This window comes from Perca flavescens, chromosome 15, assembly GCF_004354835.1.
Source record: "Perca flavescens isolate YP-PL-M2 chromosome 15, PFLA_1.0, whole genome shotgun sequence".
Lineage (NCBI taxonomy): Eukaryota > Metazoa > Chordata > Actinopteri > Perciformes > Percidae > Perca > Perca flavescens.
Window position 1 is genome coordinate 2,991,354 of NC_041345.1, and position 25,536 is coordinate 3,016,889.

The following is a 25,536-nucleotide window of genomic DNA, read 5'->3' on the forward strand; positions in this document are numbered from 1 at the left end:
CGAAACAGCATTGCAAAAGATGATACATTCTACAGTCACAGAAAAGACTACACATTTTCTCTTTTAAGGCATATTACTGAATGACTAATTACATCCGGATCAGACATCAGACTTTGGTTTAAGTTGTGGCCTGCTGAGTAACTGAGTAGCAAACAGAAATGAACAATATTTGCGAGACAGCCTTCTGCATAAATCTGCTCACCTGTGTCTACATCGGATGACCAACAGAAAGTACAAAGGCCTGCATTTTTATTTTATCCATAAAATTGTCATTTTCATATACGGCATCTCCCCTCCTTCGCTGCTAATGCTAACTGTAACATTTAGATGGCCCCAGCGATTAACTGAATAAGGAAAAAAAGAGGAAACCACTCCCAATAATCAAAAACAAAAGTAATCACAAGCATTACAATAATACTCAATACAGAACTACAGCAAGTGTAGCCTGTTCCCTCAGTGAGTCTTTAACAGCTAATCCATCCCAAACAGAAGGTCAGAGCAACTATAATAGTATTTAATTACATTAATTAGACAGAAAGCATTAGTATTAGCCAGTCAGCTTCCTCTCTGCTAGACTTTAAACACAGTATTTCACAGCAGTAAATCACATAATATATCTTCGCTGTTGGGCAAAAACCTTGTAAGTCTAAAACACAAAAGCAAAATTATGACTTAAATACACTGTAAACCCGAATAAGTAAGCAGTTGCCACACATTTGTTGAGTTCATGAACTTAAAAGTCTGAGGTTGTTAGAGATTAAATATGTGGAGTAACATGAACTTGCATTTTTTGATTACCGTTAAATTAAAATACCAATTAAGCCAACTCAAAAATCAGTAAAATGCAACTCGAAAGTATTAAATTAACATAACAGAATAATTTTAAGTATAAAAACTTAACGTATTAATTAACCGTAACTCAACAATACGTTTTAAGTAAGTAGAACTTCTTAAACTGTAAATTTACAAAACTCATTCCAGTTAATTCATTTGAGCATTCGGGTTTACAGTGCAACAACAGAGATGTGAGCACTGGTGACCCTTAGACACAATTTTTATGTAGAGGGGAATTATGGGGCTCCAGTCAGTTAAAGCAACACTAAAGAACTTTTTGTAACTTAAAATAATGTTTCCAAAATCGTTTCAGTTGTTCATCATCTCGTAACAGGGTGAACGGCACTTCTGCATTCACTCTGCGGCTCTCTATCGGCTATGACCGCACTATGCAAGTTTGCCAGATCGGGTAGAGGATCTGTAGTTCCAGTGAGACATAAGAAACTACAATGGACAATTCCGCTTCCAACCTGTAGCGGGACCAAAGTGGGAAAAGTTCTCTAGTGTTGCTTTAAAATTCTTCAACTTTGTATCTCTCTGACTGGACCAGCAAATCGGTGGAGCAAAAGTTCTGTTACTGGGGAAATATCGCCTTCGTTTCAAGATCAGTAATGCTGTTTACGCCAAATTCCTACTTATGCAACACATTCACATAAACGGGTTTGTACAATGTAATATGTACGTTAAATGTATGCACACCAATTCGTATAATTTCCTACGAAAACTAGGTGACCACCGGCTGGTCACGTGATGCCAACTACAGAGCTTTGCTCGCCGACTACAGATCTCCGTCGTATTAGCGGCAGTTGGTAGTTGTGTTTAGCCGCCAATAGGTGACTGTGAGCCGGGTACAGGCAGTGCCAGATGGCGGTCCACTCCGCCAAAAGGTGACTGCTAGTACGCCAGACACACACAGACACACACACACACACACACAGAGTATTACATGATGGAGCAGGTGAAGCCGCAGCAGTCTTTCAGCAGTGTGAGTCCAGTTTTACTGATGAACGGCGTTGACGTCTGCTGGGATTTGGACGCCACGTTTTGATCTTGCGAAGCACCTGATCAATAATGAGACGTGATAGTAAAGTCAGGTTAACACTCTCATCCTCTACATCTTCACTTAAAGTTATATTCCTCAAAAGAAAAGTGCAATGTTTTCAGGGAATATGCTTCTTCAATTTATTGCCACTCTCATAGCTGTATGCAGCTGTTAGCTTAGTTTAGCCCAAATACTGGAAACAGGGGGAAACAGCTACCCTGGCTCTGTCTGAAGGTAACAAAACGCACTACCAACAGGAGGTTTCATAAATAAGCGCCCCCTAGTGGTGGCAGGAAATATGACCTCATATCTAAACCACAGAACATATCCACTGCAGTTTAAAACATATTATTAACATTGTGAAATGGTCGCAGTTTGGTTAGGTTTAGGCTCCAAAACTACTAAGTTAAGTCTAGAAAAAGTTCGTGGTTTGGGTTAAAATCAGATGTTACTTCACAACACACAAAAACTGGACAGCCAGATTTAGGAAAAGATGGTGGGTGGGGTTACAAAATGTACGTTTGGGACACGCGGGACACAAACGGGACATGAACCCCGGCCTCTTGGGTGAAAGTCCTGTGTTTGATTGAGCCATACACCCCCCCCCCCCCCAACGTCCCTCTTTCTTTACCTTAATTGCAACACATTCTCACTACCATCGCGTCAAAAAGTGATGCTTGGTCAGGGGCCTTTGACGTTTGTTATTGACACAAAAAGACTCCTTCTCCTTTTGAGCCTTGTTAGTGGTGTAGAAATAGAGATTTCTTTTTACTTTACCCTCTGCTCCGACGACTAGCTTTATAAGCTAATTAGCAGTTTGTGATCAAACTGGTCCCATTCGATTAGCATGAAAACATATCCCAGAGAACAGTCGACTCGGTACACGTGTTATTAACCCCTAGGTTCATTTTGCGCCAGATTTGTCCTTTAATACTATGTCATCTAACAGCGCCACGGTCAAGCTGTTGCCACGCTTAAGAGTGATTTTTGCATCGGTAGCCGACGCTGAGAGCCACTAACCAAGCGTCAGTACTTCACGAGTTTGGAGTGAGAACTAAGTGAGTTTGCTACTTTCCATTCTGCTCCCTTCATATTTACTACGGACACTAGTGGGAGCCGTCACTATTAACGTAAATATGAGTTGTAATTGCTGCTCGAACAAACGACTTACGTGGCCGTTTTTCGAGTGAAGAAAAGTCGTGGTTGGACTCACCTTTTGCAGACAATGTCTTGGGAAATTTGGACTGTAAGAAGACTGCCATTTCTCTGTCTTCCTCTCTTTCCCTGCGGAGGAGAATATATATCCTTGTTTTTAATTTGCCGGGTTTTTCAATCATGTTAAATGTCACTGGGCTGCAAGTAAAGGAGAAGCCACGTCTACAGGCTGGACCGACAAATCCTCAGGAGAGGGTTTTAATCCTCAGTACATGGTGTGAATTCACTGCTGCATCCGCACACACTCTCACAAACACGTCGAATAATGAAAGAAGATGGCCTCTCGCATCCCTGCAATCTTTATGAGGCCCATCAAAATGTCACTCAAAGATATTCTTTGGCATGAACAGCTGCCTGCTTATCAGTCGTGACAGCTAATTTAACACCACAAACAAACCATCTGAGCGACAGTGGACTTGCTCTCAATATTATTATTATTATTCAGTGTAAATATACAGAGAGGATGCACAGAGCACACAAAGAGACAAAGCTTTGTAAGAACAGAGCTAACCTTTTAAAAACTCACTGGATCAATAGTCTGATCACGTTTGTCCTGGAGATTCAGTCACATGGCAAAGTATAGAACTAAAGGAAAAACTCATCAACATGCTAAAAGCTAAAATTGTAAAGTTAAATTGTTAAAGTTCAATCAACATAATGTGGAGATCCAGACCTTTAGAATTGCACATCTTTATCTTTGCCTGTCTTGTAAAAAGCACTGTAATGGCTGCTTTGTGTGTGTGTGTGTGTGTGTGTGTGTGTGTGTGTGTGCGTGCATGACTACATCACTGAGAGATCGAGAACATTTTTTAGAGTTTACCGACTATTGTATGTACAGAAGATACAGAGGAGACATGAGTGAAGTGTATAAGCTTGTACATGGAATATAAGTATAAGTATGTATGAATAACAGTAAAGACTGATCAACATGCTAAAAGCTATAATTGTAAAGTTCAAGCAACATAATCTGGAGATCCAGACCTTTATCTTTGCCCCTTATCTTGTAAAAAGCACTGTAACGGCTGCTGTGTGTGTGCGTGTGCGGGTGTGTATGCATGTGTGTGCGCGTGTGTCCGGGCATGTGTGCGTATTTGTGTGTATGCTTGTTTGTGTGCATGTGCGTGTGTTTGTGTGCGTGCATGTGTGAGTGTGTGCGTGTGTGCTTGCATGCATGCATGCATACGCGTGTCCGGGCATGTGTGTGCGTGTGTGTGTGTGTGTGTGTCTGTCCTTTCAATCGATTGATTTAATAACCCCACCTGAGCCTCTCAAACTCCACGTCATCCACCAGGAAGTCCCTGGTCTCCACCAGCTTGTTGACCTGCTGCAGCAGCTCTTCCTCCCTCTCTCTGTCCGCCTTGGACTTATCATCGTCTGCTCAACACAAGCCCCAGAGGGTTAACGTTAGAAACTTTTACATCCCATTTCTTTTCATTGTCAGACAGAAGAAGACAGAAGTGAAAGAAGACGTGACAAACAGCACACAGTTTACCTGGAGTCGAGACGAGCTGCTGCAGCTCCGCCTTCAGCCTCGTGATTTCTCGGCAGAGCTGGATGTCATCCATCCTGAGTGTAAAACAAGCACATCGTGAATAGATGTTTTGCAGGAAATCAGCTAATGCCACTGTAAAAAAAATAATTTATAATTAAATAAAACAAATCAAATCAAATACTTTATTGATCCAGGGGGGAAATTGGTCGGTTAAATAAGCTCCACTCTCAATAGAAATATAAAGAGAACCAATACAAGTAAGAGATATGTGAATCTGTGACTTGAAGTAACTAGTGTTCTCTTGATGAGGCTTTTAAAATCTGAAATGGAATTTCATACCATGGCAGCAAAGCAATTCCCCTCCTAACTTTATATGCAAACTGTCATGGTCGTGGTGTTTCCCGTTTATTGTTGTTATTTCATTCCCTGTTTGTATATTCACCCTGTTGCCTGTTTTGTTTTTTGCCTTGTTCTATCTGTGTGTTATGCTTTATGCTTCAGTTTCACTTTTCTGCAATTTGGGTCCAAATCTGCACACCCCTGACACAAACATCCATGGGAAATTGTCGGAGCTTATCAAAGAAAACACAGCTGGTGTCCAGATGGTGATGATGTGTGAGTTTATCAGCTGGAATAAGACAGCCACGCTGCCCTCTGTCAACGACTCACAGCTCAAAGTATCAGATCTCATTTCACCGTCTGACTCTGATGCAGATTTGAAAACACGAGTGTGTCTGTCTGTCTGTCTGTCTGTGTCTGTGCATCTGTCTGTTTGTGTGTGTGTGTGTCTGTCTGTCTCTCTGTCTGTGTGTCTGTGTGCCTGTCTCTCTGTCTGTGTGTCTGTCTGTCTGTCTGTGTCTGTGTGTCGGTCTGTCTGTCTCTCTGTCTGTCTGTGTGCCTGTCTCTCTGTCTGAATGTCTGTCTATCTCTCTGTCTGTCTGTGTGTGTCTGTCTGTCTCTCTGTCTGTGTGTCTGTGTGCCTATCTGTCTGTCTGTGTGTCTGTGTGTCTGTCTGTCTGTCTCTCTGTCTGTGTGTCTGTGTGTCTGTGTGTCTGTGTGCCTGTCTCTCTGTCTGTGTGTCTGTCTGTCTGTCTGTCTGTCTCTCTGTCTGTGTGTGTGTCTGTCTGTCTGTGTGCCTGTCTGTCTCTCTGTCTGTGTGTCTGTGTGCCTGTCTGTCTGTCTGGATTTACCCTGCAGAGATCTTAGGAGCAGGTAACCATAGTCCTCACAAATCCACTGGAGGTTAGAACGCCAACACAGAGACAGAGGAAGGGGACGGACGATCCCAGAAGTGGACCGTCGTGGATACAGACTACTGTCTGTGTGTCTGTGTGTCTGTCTGTCTGTCTGTGGATACAGACTACTGTCTGTGTGTCTGTCTGTCTGTGGATACAGAATACTGTCTGTCTGTGGATACAGACTACTGTCTGTGTGTCTGTCTGTCTGTCTGTGGATACAGACTACTGTCTGTGTGTCTGTCTGTCTGTCTGTGGATACAGACTACTGTCTGTGTGTCTGTGTGTCTGTCTGTCTGTGGATACAGACTACTGTCTGTGTGTCTGTGTGTCTGTCTGTCTGTGGATACAGACTACTGTCTGTGTGTCTGTCTGTCTGTGGATACAGACTACTGTCTGTGTGTCTGTGTGTCTGTCTGTCTGTCTGTGGATACAGACTACTGTCTGTGTGTCTGTCTGTCTGTCTGTGGATACAGACTACTGTCTGTGTGTCTGTGTGTCTGTCTGTCTGTGGATACAGACTACTGTCTGTGTGTCTGTGTGTCTGTCTGTCTGTCTGTCTGTGGATACAGACTACTGTCTGTGTGTCTGTGTGTCTGTCTGTCTGTCTGTGGATACAGACTACTGTCTGTGTGTCTGTGTGTCTGTATGTCTGTCTGTCTGTGGATACAGACTACTGTCTGTGTGTCTGTCTGTCTGTCTGTGGATACAGACTACTGTCTGTGTGTCTGTCTGTCTGTGGATACAGACTACTGTCTGTGTGTCTGTCTGTCTGTCTGTGGATACAGACTACTGTCTGTGTGTCTGTGTGTCTGTCTGTCTGTCTGTGGATACAGACTACTGTCTGTGTGTCTGTGTGTCTGTCTGTCTGTCTGTCTGTGGATACAGACTACTGTCTGTGTGTCTGTGTGTCTGTCTGTCTGTCTGTGGATACAGACTACTGTCTGTGTGTCTGTGTGTCTGTATGTCTGTCTGTCTGTGGATACAGACTACTGTCTGTGTGTCTGTCTGTCTGTCTGTGGATACAGACTACTGTCTGTGTGTCTGTCTGTCTGTGGATACAGACTACTGTCTGTGTGTCTGTCTGTCTGTCTGTGGATACAGACTACTGTCTGTGTGTCTGTGTGTCTGTCTGTCTGTCTGTGGATACAGACTACTGTCTGTGTGTCTGTGTGTCTGTATGTCTGTCTGTCTGTGGATACAGACTACTGTCTGTGTGTCTGTCTGTCTGTCTGTGGATACAGACTACTGTCTGTGTGTCTGTCTGTCTGTCTGTGGATACAGACTACTGTCTGTGTGTCTGTCTGTCTGTCTGTGGATACAGACTACTGTCTGTGTGTCTGTATGTCTGTCTGTCTGTGGATACAGACTACTGTCTGTGTGTCTGTATGTCTGTCTGTCTGTGGATACAGACTACTGTCTGTGTTGCAGTTGATGTAAAACATGTCAACACATGCAGGCCCCCGGTGACGAGAAGGCGAGTAATCTATTATTGGGAGTGGGAGTGTGCATCACTTTTCATCCTCTGGATGCGGATGAACGCGGATGGAAATGAGAACAACGTGTGATATGTGACATTATGAACCACCAACACGTATCTGATTTCATTTAACAAGAAATAATGAGGAAGGTCTCAACAAAAAAATAAAAAAAAAATAAAGAGAAAGTCAATAACCAAAAAAAGGACAAAAGGGCATCTTTTGAGATCTGAAAGAAAAAAAAAAAAAAAACCTGATGTGTGCTAAGACCTTTAATAGCACTGCTGTTTTCTTTTACACACTTTTTTTTTGCCATCATGCACATGGCTGCAGTCAGTGTTGGTGTCTGACTGACATGATGCATCATGTCTTATTCCTGGGGGGCTGATAACGGTAGCTTGGCGTGTATTCAGATCCCCTTTACAGCAGAGCTTTATGTGTCGGTGCAGAGGACCAAAAACAGGGGAACGTAACGTGAAAGAAGAGACGTATGTGTTATCATCTTGGCTCTAATGTCACCGTGCCATCGCTGTGCGTCAGTGTCCCTTTTGTGTCTATGTCAGTTGAAATACTGAACACGAGAACTGGTGTTGAAGAAGCAGATCTTACATGTATCTCAGCTCCGATTCCCTCCGCACGAGGATGTCTCTTATGCGATCGATTTTGCACAGCTCTCCTTCGATGTCCTCGATGGTAATCGTGGAGTCAGCCATGGAAATGACATCCTCCGCTGAAAGACAGGCGAGACCAAAACACATTTGCTTGATTCTGATGATGGCAACAGGATTTTTTTTAAGAAATACACGATGGACAGTAGACCCTGTAACAAGACGTCTTTCAGTTGATTTCCAGTGAAATTGAGGATAGCAATTCCTTGCACATTTAAAGATTATCTTTGGGGCTTTTTCACCTTTTTAACTGACAGGACAGCTAGGTGAGAAAGACATGCAGGAAATCGTCACAGGTCGGATTTGAACCCTGGACCTCTGCGCCGAGGCACAAACCTCTCAGTATATGTGCACCTGCTCTACCAACTTCCTTGCACATTTAAGTGCAAAATTGCTTAATTGGAGTAATGTATTGCACTCATAACCCATAGAATAGAATAGAACTGTATTGTCATTGTCACTTGTACAACGAAATCTTCCAAAGTACTAACCCGGCAGTGCGTCATTAAAAAAAGAATAAAAAGATACATAGTATCCAAAAGCTGCATGAACAGGCATTCATACATACTGTACATACTGTACATAGACAGCAGCATGAGAATCCTTACATACCAACCCACGTTATTCACGGTATTTTGATTTATTGATTTGTTTACAGGTCACAATTTGGACGTTTATTTCGTGTACGCGTCACAAATTTTGAACGTGTACATGTCACGATTTTCGAACCTGCTCTGCGATCCCCGGGTGCAGGGGCACACAACGGGGAAATGAAACGCCACAACAGCGGGACGGTTGTGGTTAGGAAGAGAATAACGAGGAAAGGAACTGCAACACGCGGGACGCCATCCCCGGTCTCCAAGGTTTTTGACCCATCCATCCCATCATCCCATCTTTCGCCTTATCAATACTACTTGCTACCGTCATCGTTCTGTGATCACGAAATATGCTTCCCATTGAAATACATTGCTTTAAAATTCGTAATCACCACCACGAAAAAAAACGACATTATCGTGTCCTGTCCACGACTCGATAGATTCAATAACGTGAACCGTATCACGAACTGCCGTGAGACCGGGCTGGACGTACACTGTCACACTTATTGCAATCCCTCAATGGACTATCAGGTCAGTTCAATTTAGCAGCATTGATTTTAGTTAGATGGGTGAAAACTGTTTTTGAATCTGTTGGTTTTTGCCCTGATGGATCTGTACCGTCTGCCTGATGGTGACAGTTCGAACGGGGGGTGTTATCAAGATTAGGGGACTCTCGAGACTCATGATGAGAGACCTAATGTGGGACTATTTAAATATCCAGGCACAAACACACAACAAGCACACACATTTAATGAATGAGTTTAGTGAAACCTGTTCAGCTGTAAACATTAAAAACTTCCCTGGATCAAATTCCGCTGTCGTGCTATGATCTGATCAGAGCACTGTGAATACTTCCCTCACCCCCAGTCATTCTTCAAGCATCACTGAATATCTGCACTGCCTGCCTCCTGCAGCCTCCTACTCCTCTCCAGGGGCAACGATGAGTCATCCAGCAGAGCTCGGATCCGCTTTTAATTACCTGGCCTTGTGTGAAAAGACATTACAATCATACTCGTAGGTTTGTGTGAATGCAGTTTATATTTATGCGTGCTCTTACTTCTAACCACAACTATAGTAATACCGTCACACCCTTAAGGAACATTTAAAGTCAACCATGTGAAACATGTGGATAATAGAAAGCAATAACATAAAAATGAATGTGTGCCATTTATAGTACAATGTTGCACACGTGGTATTACAGAGGAGATGGTTGTATAAAATGGGAAAAACCAAGAAGTGAGCCTTGAGGAACGCCAAAAATAAAATCTCACTCAAGCTTAAAGGGGATGCTATATATATATATATAAGTGTGGTTTTCCTGCTCACAGGCGTTAGGGGGGAGCGAGACGACCACCATTCAACAAAAAAAAAGTCGTATAACCATTCCAATGACTCCGAAGCCTTTCACTTAAGGTGAATTAAGCTAAAAAAAACATGCATAGTTCCCCTTTAAGATATAAGGGTGTCTCCGTTAAAGTGACATTTTCAATGACATTACAGGATGGCATTGTTACTTTTACTTAGGTAAATGATACTGTATGAATACTATTTTTAAAGACTCAAATATTTTGGCCTTATTATGACCAAACTTTAGCCAATTGTATCAGTATGACTTGACATTGTTCCTATTTCTCTCTCTGTGTGGATGCAAATAAACTCTTGTCTATGTAGTTCCCTAATAGTTTCCGAGGAATTTCCCTGGAAAGAAATATGTAATTTCTTAGTAATTATAGGGGAAAATAAGTTTACCTTAAACAAAAACTCAAGTAAATACATGTTTTTCATTCATTATTGTAATATGTATTGTATATGTTGAATGTCCTGCTGTGCACTGACATTACGACTCTCTAGATCTAGAAATGAAAGCTATGAAAAGATTTGTTGATATACCGATTAGTTGAGCGTCAGAAAAATGATGTGCAACTATTTAGACAATCAATTTATCGTTCTTTTTTTTTTTCATCCAAAAAAGTGAAACATTCTCTAATTCCAGCTGACTGACGATAATCTGCTTCTCTTTGCCTTAATGTGGAAGTAAACTGAATATATATGTATGTTGGACTATTAGTTGGACAAAAACAAGCTATTTTAAAGATATTGTGATATTTTTTACAGTATGCTTAAATGTGACCATTCTGAAGGAAAAAAAAAAAATGAAATAACTAGAAGCTATTATTGGAATTGTATTATTCGCAATGGAGAAGAAGGCACTTCGAGAACTAAATTTAGACCATAGGCTACATGATGGAAAACTCTTGGATAACTGTATGGCCTGTCAAATTAATAAATGTAACATGTTCTCCTGCAGAGAAATCTCACCTACACAACATGCCCTCTATCGGTCCTTTAGAGGAGGTCTAAAATCCTGCAGACAGACAACTTGAACATGCTCACTGAGAGGATCTGCAGGCACCTGACGCTTTCATTCCCTCTGCTTAAAAAGTTGGCGCAACAAAAGCATCCCTTTTCCTTCGCTGATTACTTAATACAGAAACACAATCCAAGCGTGCATCCTCTTAAATTCACACACAAAGCACCGTAGAGCATGTTACACTCAAAACTCACTCGGTTTCTCCGTCGCTGTGTCCACCTGCGTCTTCTCCAGAGAGCCGTACTGTTTAGACGACCTTCTCTCTTTTTCCATATTGTTCAAAAATACTCCCCCTTTTTTTTAGACACTGCTCAGAAAAAGTCAAGTAAAAATTTGTGCAGCTCGAGAATTGATATTAATAAGGCAGGCCTATCGACTAAGTCCATGCAGAACTGCTGTAACGTGTGAGGGCATCTAACGGGAGGAGAGCTGCCGAACAGATGCTGAACCGACTCCTACAGAGCAGCATGTCCGCACGGAGGAGCGGAGGCTGCGGGGCGCCACCTGCTGGCCGACCGGCTCTATGACAACCCCCCCCCCCCTCTTAATTAGCTTAACAAGTATGAGCATTTCTCAACACAAAGGAACACTTCATCCTTCAGTTGGTCACAAACATTCAACATCAACACACGTGGAGATACAGGACAGGAAGCCAGAAGGGGATGAAAAACCCATCATCGCATTCTGAAAAGTAACTAAGCTGTCAGACAAATGTAGTGGAGTAAAAAGTACAATATTTACCTCTGAGATGTAGAAAGTAAAAGTATAAAGTAGCAGAAAATGGAAATACACAAGTAAAGTACAAACAAGTAAATGTATTTTGTTACATTCCAGCACTGCATTTGTATTTATTAAGAGAAGCTTCCAACAAATAATAACTCCTTGTTTCCCAAAGAGAGCAAATGCATGGAATCATGCCCTGACAGTACCTACGTAAGGACTACTAGCCAGTCAGAAGCAGAGTATGAGGGCGTGCCCTGACAGTACCTAGGTAAGGACTACTAGCCAGTCAGAAGCAGAGTATGAGGGCCCATGCTAGCAGCTAGGCGAGCATTATAACGTGTGTTCCAAAGTGACCACGTTGGTCTCTGAAGTAAAGGCTGGACTACAATAGAGCTGTTTGGAGCAGTTGGTGAACAGTGTTTTCTGTTGGAGATGGTAAGTCCCTTTGGGGGGGACTTTGGGCTTTTTCACTTTGTAAACCTGTAACGTGCACAAAAAAGATATATAACACAATAAAGGAAAGGGGAAAAGCCAAAAAGCATAACATGAGCACTTTAAGAATAACAAACATCTGCCATTTTAATGGTCTGCTGCGCTCTAACCACAACATCGCTCTCCACATGAGAATCGAGCTGTCTATCATCGTGGAATTTTCATCGCGCCTGATTGAGTTCATCTGGTTAACGACATACCGGGGATGACTTGATTTCATGTAGTCGGGCCCTTGAGGACTGCGGCAGATGTTCGGGGAGAGCGACATGTGCGTGCCGGTGTAAACAGGAAGCAGATTGGCTGACGTTACTCTGCGGTTAAAAAACATGAATGTATAAGCTTAGAATACAGAAAATAATATGGAGAAAGAACAACAATGGTGAAAAGTAAGAGCAGGGAGTTCTCTGCTTGGACCAACGTGGGCGCAAACCCAGCAAAATAAATTGTTTTTTAAACTAAAACGTAGTAGTGTAGATGTAGCCCATAATTTCCACCAGGCGCGTCTGCGCTGCGTTCTGGGTGAGCAAATTTATGAATCCTACTACGGCCACGCCAAGACCCGCCCTACGAAGCAGCTCGATTGGTTGGGGTTAGGCACTGACCTCGAAGGTTAGGATAGCTGATTGGTCATGGGATAGGACCTGTACAAAAGGGGGTTACGTTACCTTACGTAAGCATGGACGCCTGGCCCTGGCGTGGACATAGTAGGATTCGTAAATTCGCGCCCCGTGAGCAATTGCGGCCATTCCAGTCAATGTTTGATAATCCACCTGCTGTGCCACGCCAATAACTCATTATTGCTCATAGCTCTTTCATCAGAGTTAAATGTGACATCCTGTTTTTAGGGCATCGAAAATATATATGTATATATGTATATATATATATATATATTTTTTTTTTTATTAATAAGTAATTATAATAATTATATATATATATATATATAAATAAATATATATATATATAAATAAATAAATATATATATATATCTCTATATATATATATATATCTCTATATATATATCTCTATCTTAGTTAACTACACTTATCCGATTTTGTCAATTAGTTGATTTAATCGTCAGATCTGTAAAACGGAGTTTCTCCACAAAGAATCATGCGACAGCACCACTTTAAATCTTGTGTTTACCAGAGATGTTCCTAGAAGTTTCTTTGAAATAAAACATGGGATTATCTTAAACACGCGATTGTTCTGTAAAGTACTTGTAGTGACAATATAATCTGTGAGTCAGGCAGCAAGACGCTCCACTTCTGAGACTCAGCCGGTGTGGTATTGGGGAGCCTGCCTATGTTCCCACAGCCCTATGTTCCCACATTTCTAAGATGGGTTTTTCAAAATTAGGCCCTATATGTTCCCACATTTACTTTTTCATAAATTTGTATCAGATTTTATCCCCCTTTCTCCTAATTTGGTAGCCAATTACACCCAACGTATTATCCAGTAGCAATGGACTACAGATGGAATGTATCCCTAACCCTAACATAGGGCCTAATTTTATGAAAAATCTTAGAAATGTGGGAACATATGGCCTAATTTTCTGTGAAAAAAAAGAAGAAATTCTTAGAAATGTGGGACCATTGGGTTGTGGGACCATTGGGCAGTGGGACCATTGGACTGTGGGACCATTGGGCTGTGGGAACATTGGGCTGTGGGAACATTGGACTGTGGGAACATAGGGCTGTGGGAACATAGGGCTGTGGGACCATTGGACTGTGGGAACATAGGGCTGTGGGACCATTGGACTGTGGGATCATAGGGCTGTGGGACCATTGGACTGTGGGATCATAGGGCTGTGGGACCATTGGACTGTGGGAACATAGGGAAGTGGGACCATTGGGAAGTGGGAACATAGGGCTGACCCCCCTGACACTATGCTAACGTTACATTTGTAGCAAGCATTTCGTCATTTGTGGGAACATGACCCCTGGTATTGCGCGTGGTGGAGAACGGAACAAAACAGCCGGAGCGCAGTACAGACGTGCCCAGTCACTACTCAGCTGTGGAAAGAAAAAATAAAAGGAAAAAAAATGAAAGGAGTGTGTGTTCATTCAGTAAACATGACAGAAGAAGAATATCAAAAGATATAAAGAGTCAATAATGTACCCAAAACTCGTGAGCATCAGTCTGAATGAATTTCTCTGGAATTACATGATTTGGCTCTAAAGCAAACTTTTATTTTTGGCTGCTGAAAGCACTTCATATATGTATTTATTTATTTATATTATTACACACCAGATGAATCTGTTACTGTATACAAATGTGACATTATTTTAAATGTTTTAGCAGGAATAGTTTACTCTTCACAGTACTCAGGTCTGTAACAGGTTGAAGACTTTTAAATACAACATAGACAAACAAAATCTTTGTGGAAGAAAGAATATTACATCAGGGCACCTTTTATATACAGTACAGGCCAAAAGTTTGGACGCACCTTCTCATTCAAATGCGTTTCCTTTCATTTTCATGATTCTCACTGAAGGCATCAAAACTATGAATGAACACATATGGAATTATGTACTTAACTAAAAAGTGTGAAATAACTAAAAACATGTCTTATATTTTAGATTCTTCAAAGTAGCCACCCTTTGCTTTTTTATTAATAAAGGGAAAGAATTCCACTAATTAACCCTGACAAAGCACACCTGAGAAGTGAAAACCATTTCAGGTGACTACCTCAGGAAGCTCATTGAGAGAACACCAAGGGTTTGCAGAGTTATCAAAAAAGCAAAGGGTGGCTACTTTGAAGAATCTAAAATATAAGACATGTTTTCAGTTATTTCACACTTTTTTGTTAAGTACATAATTCCATATGTGTTCATTCATAGTTTTGATGCCTTCAGTGAGAATCTACAATGTAAATAGTCCTGAAAATAAAGAAACACATTGAATAAGAAGGTGTGTCCAAACCTTTGGGCTGTACTGTATATTGGTATTAAATTTGACCCCACTCCATCAAAGTGCAGTATGTGTAATCCACATTTGGCATTTTGAACCTAAAGGCAATGCTTTCTCTTCAAACTAATGTCTGTAGGGTTTCCTGACGGGTTACAATGGACTGTTTGACACGAGGTATGTTCAGAAAAAATGATTGGACAAACATTTTCTGACAAAGACGTCTGCTCATGCTGGCACAACAAGAATCTTAGGCTATGTTTACATTCGGCATCTTTTTTTAAGCTGCCAGCGTCTGTTTTACATTATAATCCTGTACGGAGTAAACCGGGTTTTCAAAAAAGTTCTGAGCGCTTTTTTTAAACACCACCGCAGACTTCTTTTTCTGCAGCTCGGAGCATCTTTTTGAAGTTCAAAAAAGTTCAACTTTTTTGACAGCCGACCAATGACAAGCGGAGTAGCCAGACTTGTCGTTTCGATAACAACAAGAAAAAAAATAAAGAGTCGGAGTAAAGCAAATTATATGATATGACCGGGTGCTCCCTGTACAGGGAACTTGCTTTGTTTTATCTAACGTTAGAACTTAACTCGCTCCACCACTTTGTTTTATCCAACGTTAGCACCTCTCCACATAGCACTCTAGCTAGGATACTGTAGCAGTAGCTGTTATAGCAACAAAAGATGCTCTCGGCTGCTTTTTGGAATAAAAAAAAAAAAAGTCAAACTTGTTCTTGTCAAAAAAAAGAGGCCAAGTGTGAACATAACCTTAGTTTGAATGTGCAGTTAAATGCACATAACTGAGCTGCTTTAACCATTTTATCAGTTCACACAACCCAAAATAAGGCACAAACAATGAATGACTTTAGCCGAAGATAAACCAACTGTTTGGGGTGTGGTGAAACAGGAAGAAAGTCTACTTTAGCCTCACCTTGTGCACACGGCTTGTGTTTACACACCTACCAAGGTGAGGGAGCTGAGTCCGTCTCCTACCCGCCTATAATCCTGCTACCTTGTTTGCTTTAAAAAAGCATGATTGCTTATGCTAAAGTACATCTGTGAAGGCTCAGGTGGCACAGAGATGGATCCCAAGTCCATCAGTATGTACCTGATAACATGGGGAGGGCTGCCACTTCTTAGTCGATTAGTCGACCAATCGGCCACTTTGGTCCACAAATATTTCTTTAGGTCGATTAGTCATTTTCTTATGCTTCTTTTTTTCCCCCCATTCTGAATGTTCAATTTCAAAGAAACTTCTAGGACCATCTCTGGCAAACACAAGATTTAAAGTGCCGATTCTTTGTGGAGAAACTCAGTTTTACATATCGGACAATTAAGTCAACTAATCGACAAAAAGTGTTAGTCGACTAAGGTTTGTTTTTAGTTGCCCTAAAAAACGGGATGTCACAACATTTACAGTAACTCTGATGAAAGAGCTATGAGCAATAATGAGTTAAAAATCAACACTAGAGCTGCAACGATTAATCGATTAGTTGTCAACTATTTACATTAATCGCCGACTTTTGAGTTATTTTTTATGAAAGAAGTAAAAAAAAAAAAAAAAAAAAGTCTGCTATTCCAGCTTTTTAAATGTATCTAAAATAACTTTTAAAGTTGTGGACAAAACAAGACATTTGATGACGTCATCTTGGGCTTTTTGGAAAACACTGATCCTGATTTTCTGAAATTTTACAAACCAAACAACTAATCGATTAATCAACAATGAAAACAATCGTTTTTTGCAGCACTAGTCAACACTGTTTGAATTAAACCCGTCAAGGTAGGAAATAAATGATCCGGCTTTGAGCTGCGCTACCTAATGATAAAGAGAGACACGTCTGTAACTGACCTGGTGGGGAAAATTATTATTATTTTCATGCTGATAGAAGTGATTTGGTTTTGTGAAGATAAATGCCTTTTGTCTACTGCACTCTGTAAAGCGTCTTTTTGTACTCTCCCACTGTGGTTTCAGTGGCCTCTCCCCCGTCCATAGTTGTTATTGCTTCTGCTGTCCTCCATCGCTTTTTCAAGCCAGTCTCTCTCCTGCTCGGACTCAGAGTCGCTGGCTTCGCTCGCGCCAGCCGCCAGCAGGCGACAATAGTTAATCCGCCGCTGGCGAGGGGCTTTCCACTGGAGCAGCGGCAGACACACGCACCACGCCATCACGCACACCGCCGCTCCTCTGAACAGCCAGGTCAGCCCGAACCGCTGGACCACGAAGCCTCCGGCGAAGCTCCCGAGCCCGCTCCCCAGGTGGAGAGAAAGCGCGCTGTAGAGCTTGCTCACGCTCCTCTCGGCCCCCGGCGTGGCGACTTCCGCGCACTGGGCCTTCACGGCCCACCAGAGGGCGCCGCCGCTGAAACAGCTCAACACCTGGGCGGGCAGCGCGGCCCACGGCGCCCACAGGAAGGAGTAATAGAAGCACTGCAACCCAAGACTCGCGGCCGCGACAACGAGCACCCTCTCCGGGCTGAGGAGCTTTGAGACTCGGCCGGCGAGCAGCGGGAAGGCGGCCTCGGAGAGCGCGGCGAGGGCTAGAGACAGCCCCATGTGCAGCTCGCCGCTCCCCTGGTCCTGCATCTGCCACAGCAGGAAGTTATCCACGGCCGAGGCCGCGCAGCCGACCAGCAGCGCGGTGACGGCGCACAGCGCGGCGCGGGGGGAGCCGCGCACCAGCAGCGCGGCTTTGAGAAGCCCGTTGGCCCGGTTGCGCTTCTTGTTGAGGTAGAGAGGGAGGCAGGCGGCTGCGGGCAGAGCCAGGGCCGCCAGGGCAGCGTAGCAGAGGAAGTGCACGCCGCTCCCGGGCGTCCGATAAGCCACGAGACAGCGCAACTGGCTCACCAGCACGCCCGCTCCTCCGACCCCGCACGCCGCTCCGAGTAAACCCCACACCCGGGTGCTGCCGTAGCGGTCCGAGGCATACGCAAAGTCCAGATACTCGTACAGGCCGTCGTCTGCCGTCCACTCCAGAGGCGCTGACGCCAACTCCCACACCAACACGATGACCAGGGTCAAAAAGAAGAGCTGGTGTTGAGGGTCCAGCACCAGAAAACCCAAACGGCTTCCTTTGTCCTCTTCCTGGGTCGTCTCTTCGCCGAGCTTGTCTTCTGACCCTGAGAAGAATCTAAAGCTGGACCTTTTCTTCCTCACCGCAGCCACGGAAGAGCCGACTGGCGCAACGCTTGGCTCTCCAGCGCCGTCGTTAGCCACCGCTGAGGTCTTCTTTAGTGACAGCAGAGGATGCGATGTATCATCGTCATAATACCGATTAAGCGCCGTTTGGGTCGTCGGAACCGGAGCAGATTTAGCGTCAGTGAGAGTCGTTGCAGGAAGAGTGACACCAGACGTGGAAACGGGAGCGGTGACAGCGCTGCTCCCGAGCAGGTTGGCGCCCGGTCTCAGATCTGACGCGTTACAGCTGGCGGTCTGTGGGTGCACATCGGCGGGCGAGACGAGCAGCAGAACCACGGCGACTGCCGCCGAGCACACCAGGGAGCCGTTTATCACCGCTCGCCTCTTGTCGTAGCGTTTGGACAGCTGGCTCGCCGCGGGGCTCCACACCAGCGATATGAGGTGCTTGGTGCCCATGACGATGCCCGTCATGGCGGGGGTCAGACCCAGCTGTCTGAAGTACAGCGTGAGGAAGGGGAGCAGGCAGGCGCGAGCGCAGCAGCACAGGAAGTTGAAGGTCCCGGCCACAGCAAGGGCGCGCTTCATGTCGATCTGCTTGTTCCTCTTCATGGTTGCCAGCTCACGGTGTCACGTTCAGACAGACAGACAGACAGAGAGAGAGAGACACAGACAGACAGACAGAGAGAGAGAGAGAGAGACACAGACAGACAGACAGAGAGAGAGATATGGGAATTAGTGCCGGGGATTGTCAGGGAGTACATTTACAGGCACACCAATATTCCACTATTATTCCGAATATGACAATATTCGGAATTGGATACGGGTCATGTAAACAGAATATTACGGTTGGATATTCAGAATAAGGCCTTCTTCCGAATATAGCATTTTCCAATTAAGACATGGGAGGGATATTCCGTTATTATTCAGGTTTTAGAGCAGAGATCTTCAACAGGGGGTCCGGAGCCCCTAGGGGGTCCTTAGAGTTACTGCAGGGGGGGCCACCAACTTTTTTTAAATTGTTTTTCAAAAATGAAAATGTGTCAACATGAATCAAACATATTATTAGCAAATATAAAAAAATGTGGTGAAAAAAAAAAACCACATTGATGATAGGCTTACTGGCCCAAGTATAAGGATTCACTTAACATTACAACATGATTTTTAAAATCATGCCAACAATTACTTAATAGCTTGGTATTCTATGCAAAAGAAGAAGAAGGCTTTAGGCCACCCACATGTAATTGTAGGCCCTGTTAAATATGCAACTTTTATACAAAATTTATGTATAATATATGTAGTAGCGGTCCCTGCTCAGTTTCTCTCAGTTAAGGGGTCCTTGGCCTAAAAAACGTTGAAGACCACAGTTTTAGAGGCATTCTTTGGAAAAGTCAAAGATCATCTATACTAAAGATCATGAAACAAGCAATGGTATGAAACGGTACACACTTCCGGTCTCCTAAAGGGGCGTGGCCTCGTTTGAACGTTGTGTGGATGGATTAAAAGTTATTTAAATAATTTATTAAAAAGGTTCTTTTGCTAAGGTTTGATATTTACACAGCTAAAAAGGCATATTTAGCATCACAAAGATTAGTTTGGTTAGGGCGTTCACAAACGTTAGCTTCTCGGTGTTGCCAGATCTCGCGAGAGTTTTTTCCTGAGACAGAAACAGGTCTCAAACAAAGTTCATTTTCTGTCATTTTAGTGTCAGAATGTTCTGGAGACATGTGGCTTGTGATGAATGGGTCCAATATTTACTCTGGGTACTATGGGGCGAAATTATCACTCATAATCTGTGTTCACGTTCACTTCTCCCGTTGGAATCATTGCACGCAGGACCTGCCGCTAGTCTCCTAAAGAGGTGTGGCAGTGGGGGAGCCCACGTGACACAGATACAGAAAACTACTTTACTTGGGGCTGTCTAGACCAGAGACAAGATGTGAGTCTACATTCAGAGTCATACATACCTACACTATGGCTACGTTCACACCGCAAGTCTTAATGCCTGATTCAGATTTTTTGCTCAGATCCGATTTTTTTGTTTGGCTGTTCACATGACTTTTTAAAATGTGGCCTATATCAGATTCCAGTGTGAACTGTTCGCGGTTTTGAACTGACCTGCATGCGCAAAAGAACAAGAACGATGACATCAGACGCAGCACGCTGTTGCACTAAAGTTAGGGAGGTTATGGAGGAAGTCAGCATTTTCGTTTTTTTTTTTTTTTTTTTTTGCCGACATCACCTTTTTACGTGAGCCGATCCTCGCCCTGGCGATGCGACGCGCGGTTGGGTAACACTGAGGACAGTCCGCCCCGGTTAACAGCCGCACTGGAAGCAGGGGGGCCCGCCCCTCCCCGCGGGGAGAGGGGGCGCAGCGAGGGTTTTTGAGGTAAAAGTCACATCAAATCCGCCTTGGCTGTTCACACTGCGGCCGCATTGAAAAAAAGATCTGGGTCGGGTTCAGGACCACATGTCGGATTTGGGCCACTTTGGCCTGCAGTCTGAACGTAGCCTATGTGAGTCGCGCACGTGCAGAAAGGCCGCCATCTTTGACAGATAGCTACGGCACTTGGACGAAGTGTGAAAACTACATTCTTTCACCCAGGAAATGCATGTTTGTTTCCAGGTAGTGTTTTAATCCAAACCACCATCTCTCCCCCCCCCCCCCTTTTCTGTTCATTAAGGGAACTGAAACTGAATTTGTTGAACAGTACAAGTATCTGGGAACCGTTGTAGATAAAAACCTGAAGTTTGATGTGAATTGTGATGCAATACGTTTGTACTTCCTTAAGAAGTATAACTCAGCTTAATTTGCACATGTAATGTAGTACTTTGTTTTGTTTTTAGAGATTGTTCCAGCGGTAATAAATTGTGTTGTGTGTATTGCATACAGGAAACCTTTTTTGTACTCATATCTTGTATTGTTGCCTATATATTTGTATGTTGCTTGAATGTTTTTCTTTTTTTAATCTTTCACTCCTGACTGAATATCAAGTTTCCCATTTGGGATAATAAAGTGACTGAACTGAATGTTCTTTTTTTTTTTTTTTTTTTTTTTCTTCTTTAAATGTTTTCAGTTTAAAAACCCAAAGAAAATATTCACATTTAACAAGCTGCCATCAGATTATTTTGAGGACTCAAAACGATATAATCGACTATCAAAATAGCTGACGTTTAGTTTAATAGTTGACACTGGTTTAATGGTTTACACTTTTGGAGCATTTTTACTTTTAAAATTATCAATTATCAAAGTAGTTGCAGTGACACGATGCTTTGGGCAAACCGCAAAGCCCACACCACAGCCCTCTGTAGTCTTTATTTTTAAACCTAAAAGATGAATACATCTTCATAATTATACGAATTTATTTTTATTTTGCTGGGATTTAAAAAAAAATAACGGGTCATTTATAGACTACAGTATACGGCATATATATATATATATATATATATATATATATATATATATATATACACACAATACACTTGTGCTTAATTCTTTCTTTGAACGTGTGGTGCATTCATTGGAAGAGCTTAACTTTTAAAACGAGCGTCCCAAAATAAAAGCCCATCGTGCACCTGTTCCCCGGTAGGACGTGGAGATGTGGAGCGCTAGTCCACGTCATGTCATGTTTGTAAGATAATGAAATAAAAGTCAACGTTAAACATTTACCTTTTGAACTCTCTCTCTCTCTCTGTCTCTCTTTGTGTCCGCAAAAAGCTCTTTAAACTTTTTTTTACCGTCCACCTTCCACCTCGAACATTCGCATCGCATCCACGGTGACCTGTCCGTCTGTTGTGTTCTGAGCTAGTTTTATGTAGCCTAGCGGGCTAGCCTACAGGCTATGATAAGGAGAGAGAGAGAGGGAGAGACAGAGAGAGAGAGAGAGGGAGAGAGAGCACCTGTGTAAGGCGAGGAACACTCGTTAACACCTGGAGAGCTTTTCCCCACGTCTACAGCGCCCCCTGACGGTGTGGGTGCCTCTGTAATAATACTTAAAGTGCATTACCGCCACCTACCGGACTGGACTGCAAAACAATAGAGTAGCAGGAAAAAGAAATAAATAAATAAAAATGAAATGAAACAAAAATTAAAAATGCTAGGGTTTTTTTTATTTCATAAAATAATTTTTTTTTTTCTTCAAATACAAAATTCAAAATTTTCAAATAGAAATTAAAATAAAAATAAAATAAAAAAAACGAGAAAACATTTTAATTTTTTTTTTTTTTTTTTTAATTTGTATTGGAAAATTAGGAATTTTGTATTTTAAATAAAACAACCCCCCCATTTTTTGGTTTTGATTTATTTCAAATACAAAATTCCAAATTTTCAAATACAAATTAAAATAATTGTTTTTTTTTTAAAAACCCTAGCAAAATCAACCAAACTAAATTAGGACAGACTAAACTAAATTCTCTCTAAGAACCCAAAAAAAAAATTATGAACCCAAAAAAAAAATTATGTTACTAGAAAACGCATTCCCCATGCTGCATCCCCAAGTAAGTTTTCTACTGTAAAGCTAACCTAGCTTCTTTTAATGCTAATCTGGGTTTCTTTCTTTTCTTTTCATAGCCCCTACACTCAAGCAGCACAGACCCACGCTGATCACAATGCATACACCTACCAGTTGGGTGTTTATCTACTCCATGACAACCATTTCTTCAGTACTGTTGGAGAATATCTATTAGATCACACCGTACTTTTTTATCTTTGTGAAGTTTTGAATCAATTGCCTTCTTTCATTCTCATATTTCTGACAATAGTAGAAGGTAAAAGTGGAATATGCTCGATTGTTTCTTCTTGCCCACAGTAATCACATCTTCCTGTATTATGCTTACCTTTTTTAAACAGTGAGGGGATCTCATACCAAAAAAAATTTCTTGCCCTTTAAACTATTTTGGACAAATATTCATGAATGGATGTGTATTATAATATAATCAAATTAACACGTCTGACAACACACATATCACATGACCATTCACACACACTGGGCATGTGCGTGCTGGTGTAAACAGGAAGCAGATGGTCTGATGTTACTGTTATAATACCTTGCATTCCCAGAGGTTTTAGAGGTGTTATTTTATCTCGAAAAACTCAACAACCACATATCTTTTGTAATTAAAGGTGCTGTAGGTAGGATTGTGGAGATCCAGGACTTAGCCAAAATCATCGACAACTTCTCAGTCCCTACCCCCTTTCTGATAAAGCCCAAAATGGTCTTCTAAGCCCCTCCCCCCACAAGGGAGAATGAATGCGTTGGCCCTGATTGGTGCATCTGAACAGGGAGTGGTGTATTTTTGCAAATCTCAGTCCAGGCTGTAGGTGGAGCCAGAGGAGCTGGATTTATTTTAATGACCTGCTTCATGTACAGTACAGGCCAAATGTTTGGACACACCTTCTCATTCAATGCGTTTCCTTTTATTTTCATGACTATTTACATTGTAGATTCTCACTGAAGGCATCAAAACTATGAATGAACACATATGGAATTATGTACTTAACAAAAAAGTGTGAAATAACTGAAAACATGTCTTATATTTTAGATTCTTCAAAGTAGCCACCCTTTGCTTTTTTTATTAATAAGGGAAATAATTCCACTAATTAACCCTGACAAATCACACCTGTGAAGTGAAAACCATTTCAGGTGACTACCTCATGAAGCTCATTGAGAGAACACCAAGGGTTTGCAGAGTTATCAAAAAAAGCAAAGGGTGGCTACTTTGAAGAATCTAAAATATAAGACATGTTTTCAGTTATTTCACACTTTTTTGTTAAGTACACAATTCCATATGTGTTCATTCATAGTTTTGATGCCTTCAGTGAGAATCTACAATGTAAATAGTCATGGAAAAAAAAGAAACACATTGAATGAGAAGGTGTGTCCAAACTTCTGGCCTGTACTGTAGTTCTACTGGAACATAGGGTCAGTTTCAGCAGATATGACAGAAAGTTAAGTTTTATAAGTCTTACCTACTGCACCTTTAATACAGTAATTCTAACTGGAAAGCATCATGTATTCATTTATGTAAGTGGAAAAACAGAAAGCCTAATTCAATTGGGTTTATTAATGGAATTAAACACTTTGTTAAAATCATAAAAATGTGTTAAACAAAACACCAAGTTCATAAAACTATACTGCAAAACTTGGAAGATAAGTTTTTGCCATAACTTTTAAAATGCATTACCCATGCTATGCTATGGTAAATATCCTTTCACATGTGTATGTAATTTTCATAGGCTTCAACAGAAGTCACCTGGTATTTTTGGGCATTTGATGCCTTTAATTGATAGGACAGCTTAGATATGAAAAGGGAGAGAGAGGAGGGGGAAGACATGCAGTACAGTGTTTTAATTCCTGTTATGTTTTTATATTAGATATGTTAAGTGTGAGGATGTCATTGCGCCAATCCTTTTCTTTAAGATCATTTTTGGGGCATTTTAGGCCTTTATTTATATATGACAGCTGAAGACATGAAAGTGGAGAGAGGGGAAACGACATGAAGCAAAGGGCCGCAGGTCGGAGTCGAACCTGCGGCTTTTTTCCTTTATTTTAATTAGAGCAGCTGAAGACTGACAGGATGAGAGAGAGAGAGTGGATGACATGTGATAAGATGAGATATTTTGTTTTATGTCACAAAGGAAATTTGTGTTGGACAAACAAACAGGGCCTCGGGTCGGATTCAAACCCTTCCACTTAAACCAGCAGGGGGCAAGCAAGACGCGGGAACTTGGCTCTTAAGAAGTTGTAGCATTTATTCACCGACAGATTAACTGTATAAACACTACACTACGTTCACAGCTACCGATGGTGCATCCCTGACAACAAACACAACTTCTGTGTCCACAGGAGGACTTCTGTTGACGAATGAGGCTGTTCTCATGAACCATTCGTACATATCGCTACGAGAAGTAAGGCACATCATTTGTATCTATATTTGTACATTGTGGACGATTAAGAAATCTGGTTTTAAACTTGCAAACTTTTACTTGCTTTACATAATTGTACTTTCTGTTGTATCCGTATTATCCTAATTTATTTATCAAATTTTATTCATCAATTCAGAAAGTTTTAGGGCCCTATTTTAACGATATAAGCACTTTTGCTAGTTTGACGGCGGAAAAAAGGGTCCATGCGCTGGGCGCATGGTCCTAAAGGGTTGTCCTTAGTGTCTTCGTTAATCAGAGGTGTGTTTTGGGCATAACATGCAATCAACCAATCAGAGATCATCTCCCATTCCATTTAAAAGCCAGGCGCGTTTGGACCTTGGAGCATTGCTATTATGATGGAGGATTTGCACCGTAATATATTTATTTGTAATCTTCTGCATGTGTGTGCGCTGCTGTGTGTCCCTGTGTGTG

At 42.1% G+C, this 25,536-nt stretch overlaps 2 protein-coding genes across 4 annotated transcripts; both read right to left on the minus strand.

The window, feature by feature from the left end:
- LOC114570304 (uncharacterized protein C16orf45) lies at positions 1 to 16,914 on the minus strand. Of its 3 annotated transcripts, none has more exons than XM_028600567.1 (7): positions 16,900 to 16,914; positions 12,347 to 12,457; positions 7,906 to 8,026; positions 4,584 to 4,657; positions 4,351 to 4,465; positions 3,090 to 3,160; positions 1 to 1,895 (listed from the first exon to the last, which is right to left on the minus strand). In XM_028600567.1, the coding sequence occupies exons 3-7, from the start codon at positions 8,007 to 8,009 to the stop codon at positions 1,777 to 1,779; spliced, it is 483 nt and encodes a 160-aa protein (XP_028456368.1). In that variant the 5' UTR covers positions 8,010 to 8,026; positions 12,347 to 12,457; positions 16,900 to 16,914; the 3' UTR covers positions 1 to 1,776. The 3 variants fall into 3 exon arrangements, with proteins under 3 accessions (XP_028456368.1, XP_028456367.1, XP_028456366.1); XM_028600566.1 differs by lacking the exons at positions 12,347 to 12,457; positions 16,900 to 16,914 and adding exons at positions 9,422 to 9,544; positions 11,126 to 11,199; XM_028600565.1 differs by lacking the exons at positions 12,347 to 12,457; positions 16,900 to 16,914 and adding an exon at positions 11,126 to 11,394.
- On the minus strand, positions 16,716 to 21,982 carry mfsd6l (major facilitator superfamily domain containing 6-like). The gene is made up of 2 exons (XM_028600564.1): positions 21,850 to 21,982; positions 16,716 to 18,800 (listed from the first exon to the last, which is right to left on the minus strand). Exons 1-2 carry the CDS (start codon positions 21,949 to 21,951, stop codon positions 17,019 to 17,021), a joined length of 1,884 nt encoding a protein of 627 aa, XP_028456365.1. The 5' UTR covers positions 21,952 to 21,982; the 3' UTR covers positions 16,716 to 17,018.
- Between the last annotated feature and the right edge of the window lie 3,554 nt (positions 21,983 to 25,536).

What these genes read in the sequence shown, in the direction of transcription:
- LOC114570304 (XM_028600565.1), bottom strand. Translation starts at nt 11,204, where the DNA reads ATGGAAAAAGAGAGAAGGTCGTCTAAACAGTACGGCTCTCTGGAGAAG. An exon ending in GAATCGGAGCTGAGATACAT is followed by an intron (nt 4,658 to 7,905) that starts GTAAGATCTGCT and finishes TTTTACACTCAG; the next exon opens with GATGGATGACATCCAGCTCT. An exon ending in GCAGCTCGTCTCGACTCCAG is followed by an intron (nt 4,466 to 4,583) that starts GTAAACTGTGTG and finishes TGTGTTGAGCAG; the next exon opens with ACGATGATAAGTCCAAGGCG.
- mfsd6l (XM_028600564.1), bottom strand. Translation starts at nt 21,951, where the DNA reads ATGCGATGCGAATGTTCGAGGTGGAAGGTGGACGGTAAAAAAAAGTTT. An exon ending in AGAGAGAGAGAGTTCAAAAG is followed by an intron (nt 18,801 to 21,849) that starts GTAAATGTTTAA and finishes TGACACCGTGAG; the next exon opens with CTGGCAACCATGAAGAGGAA.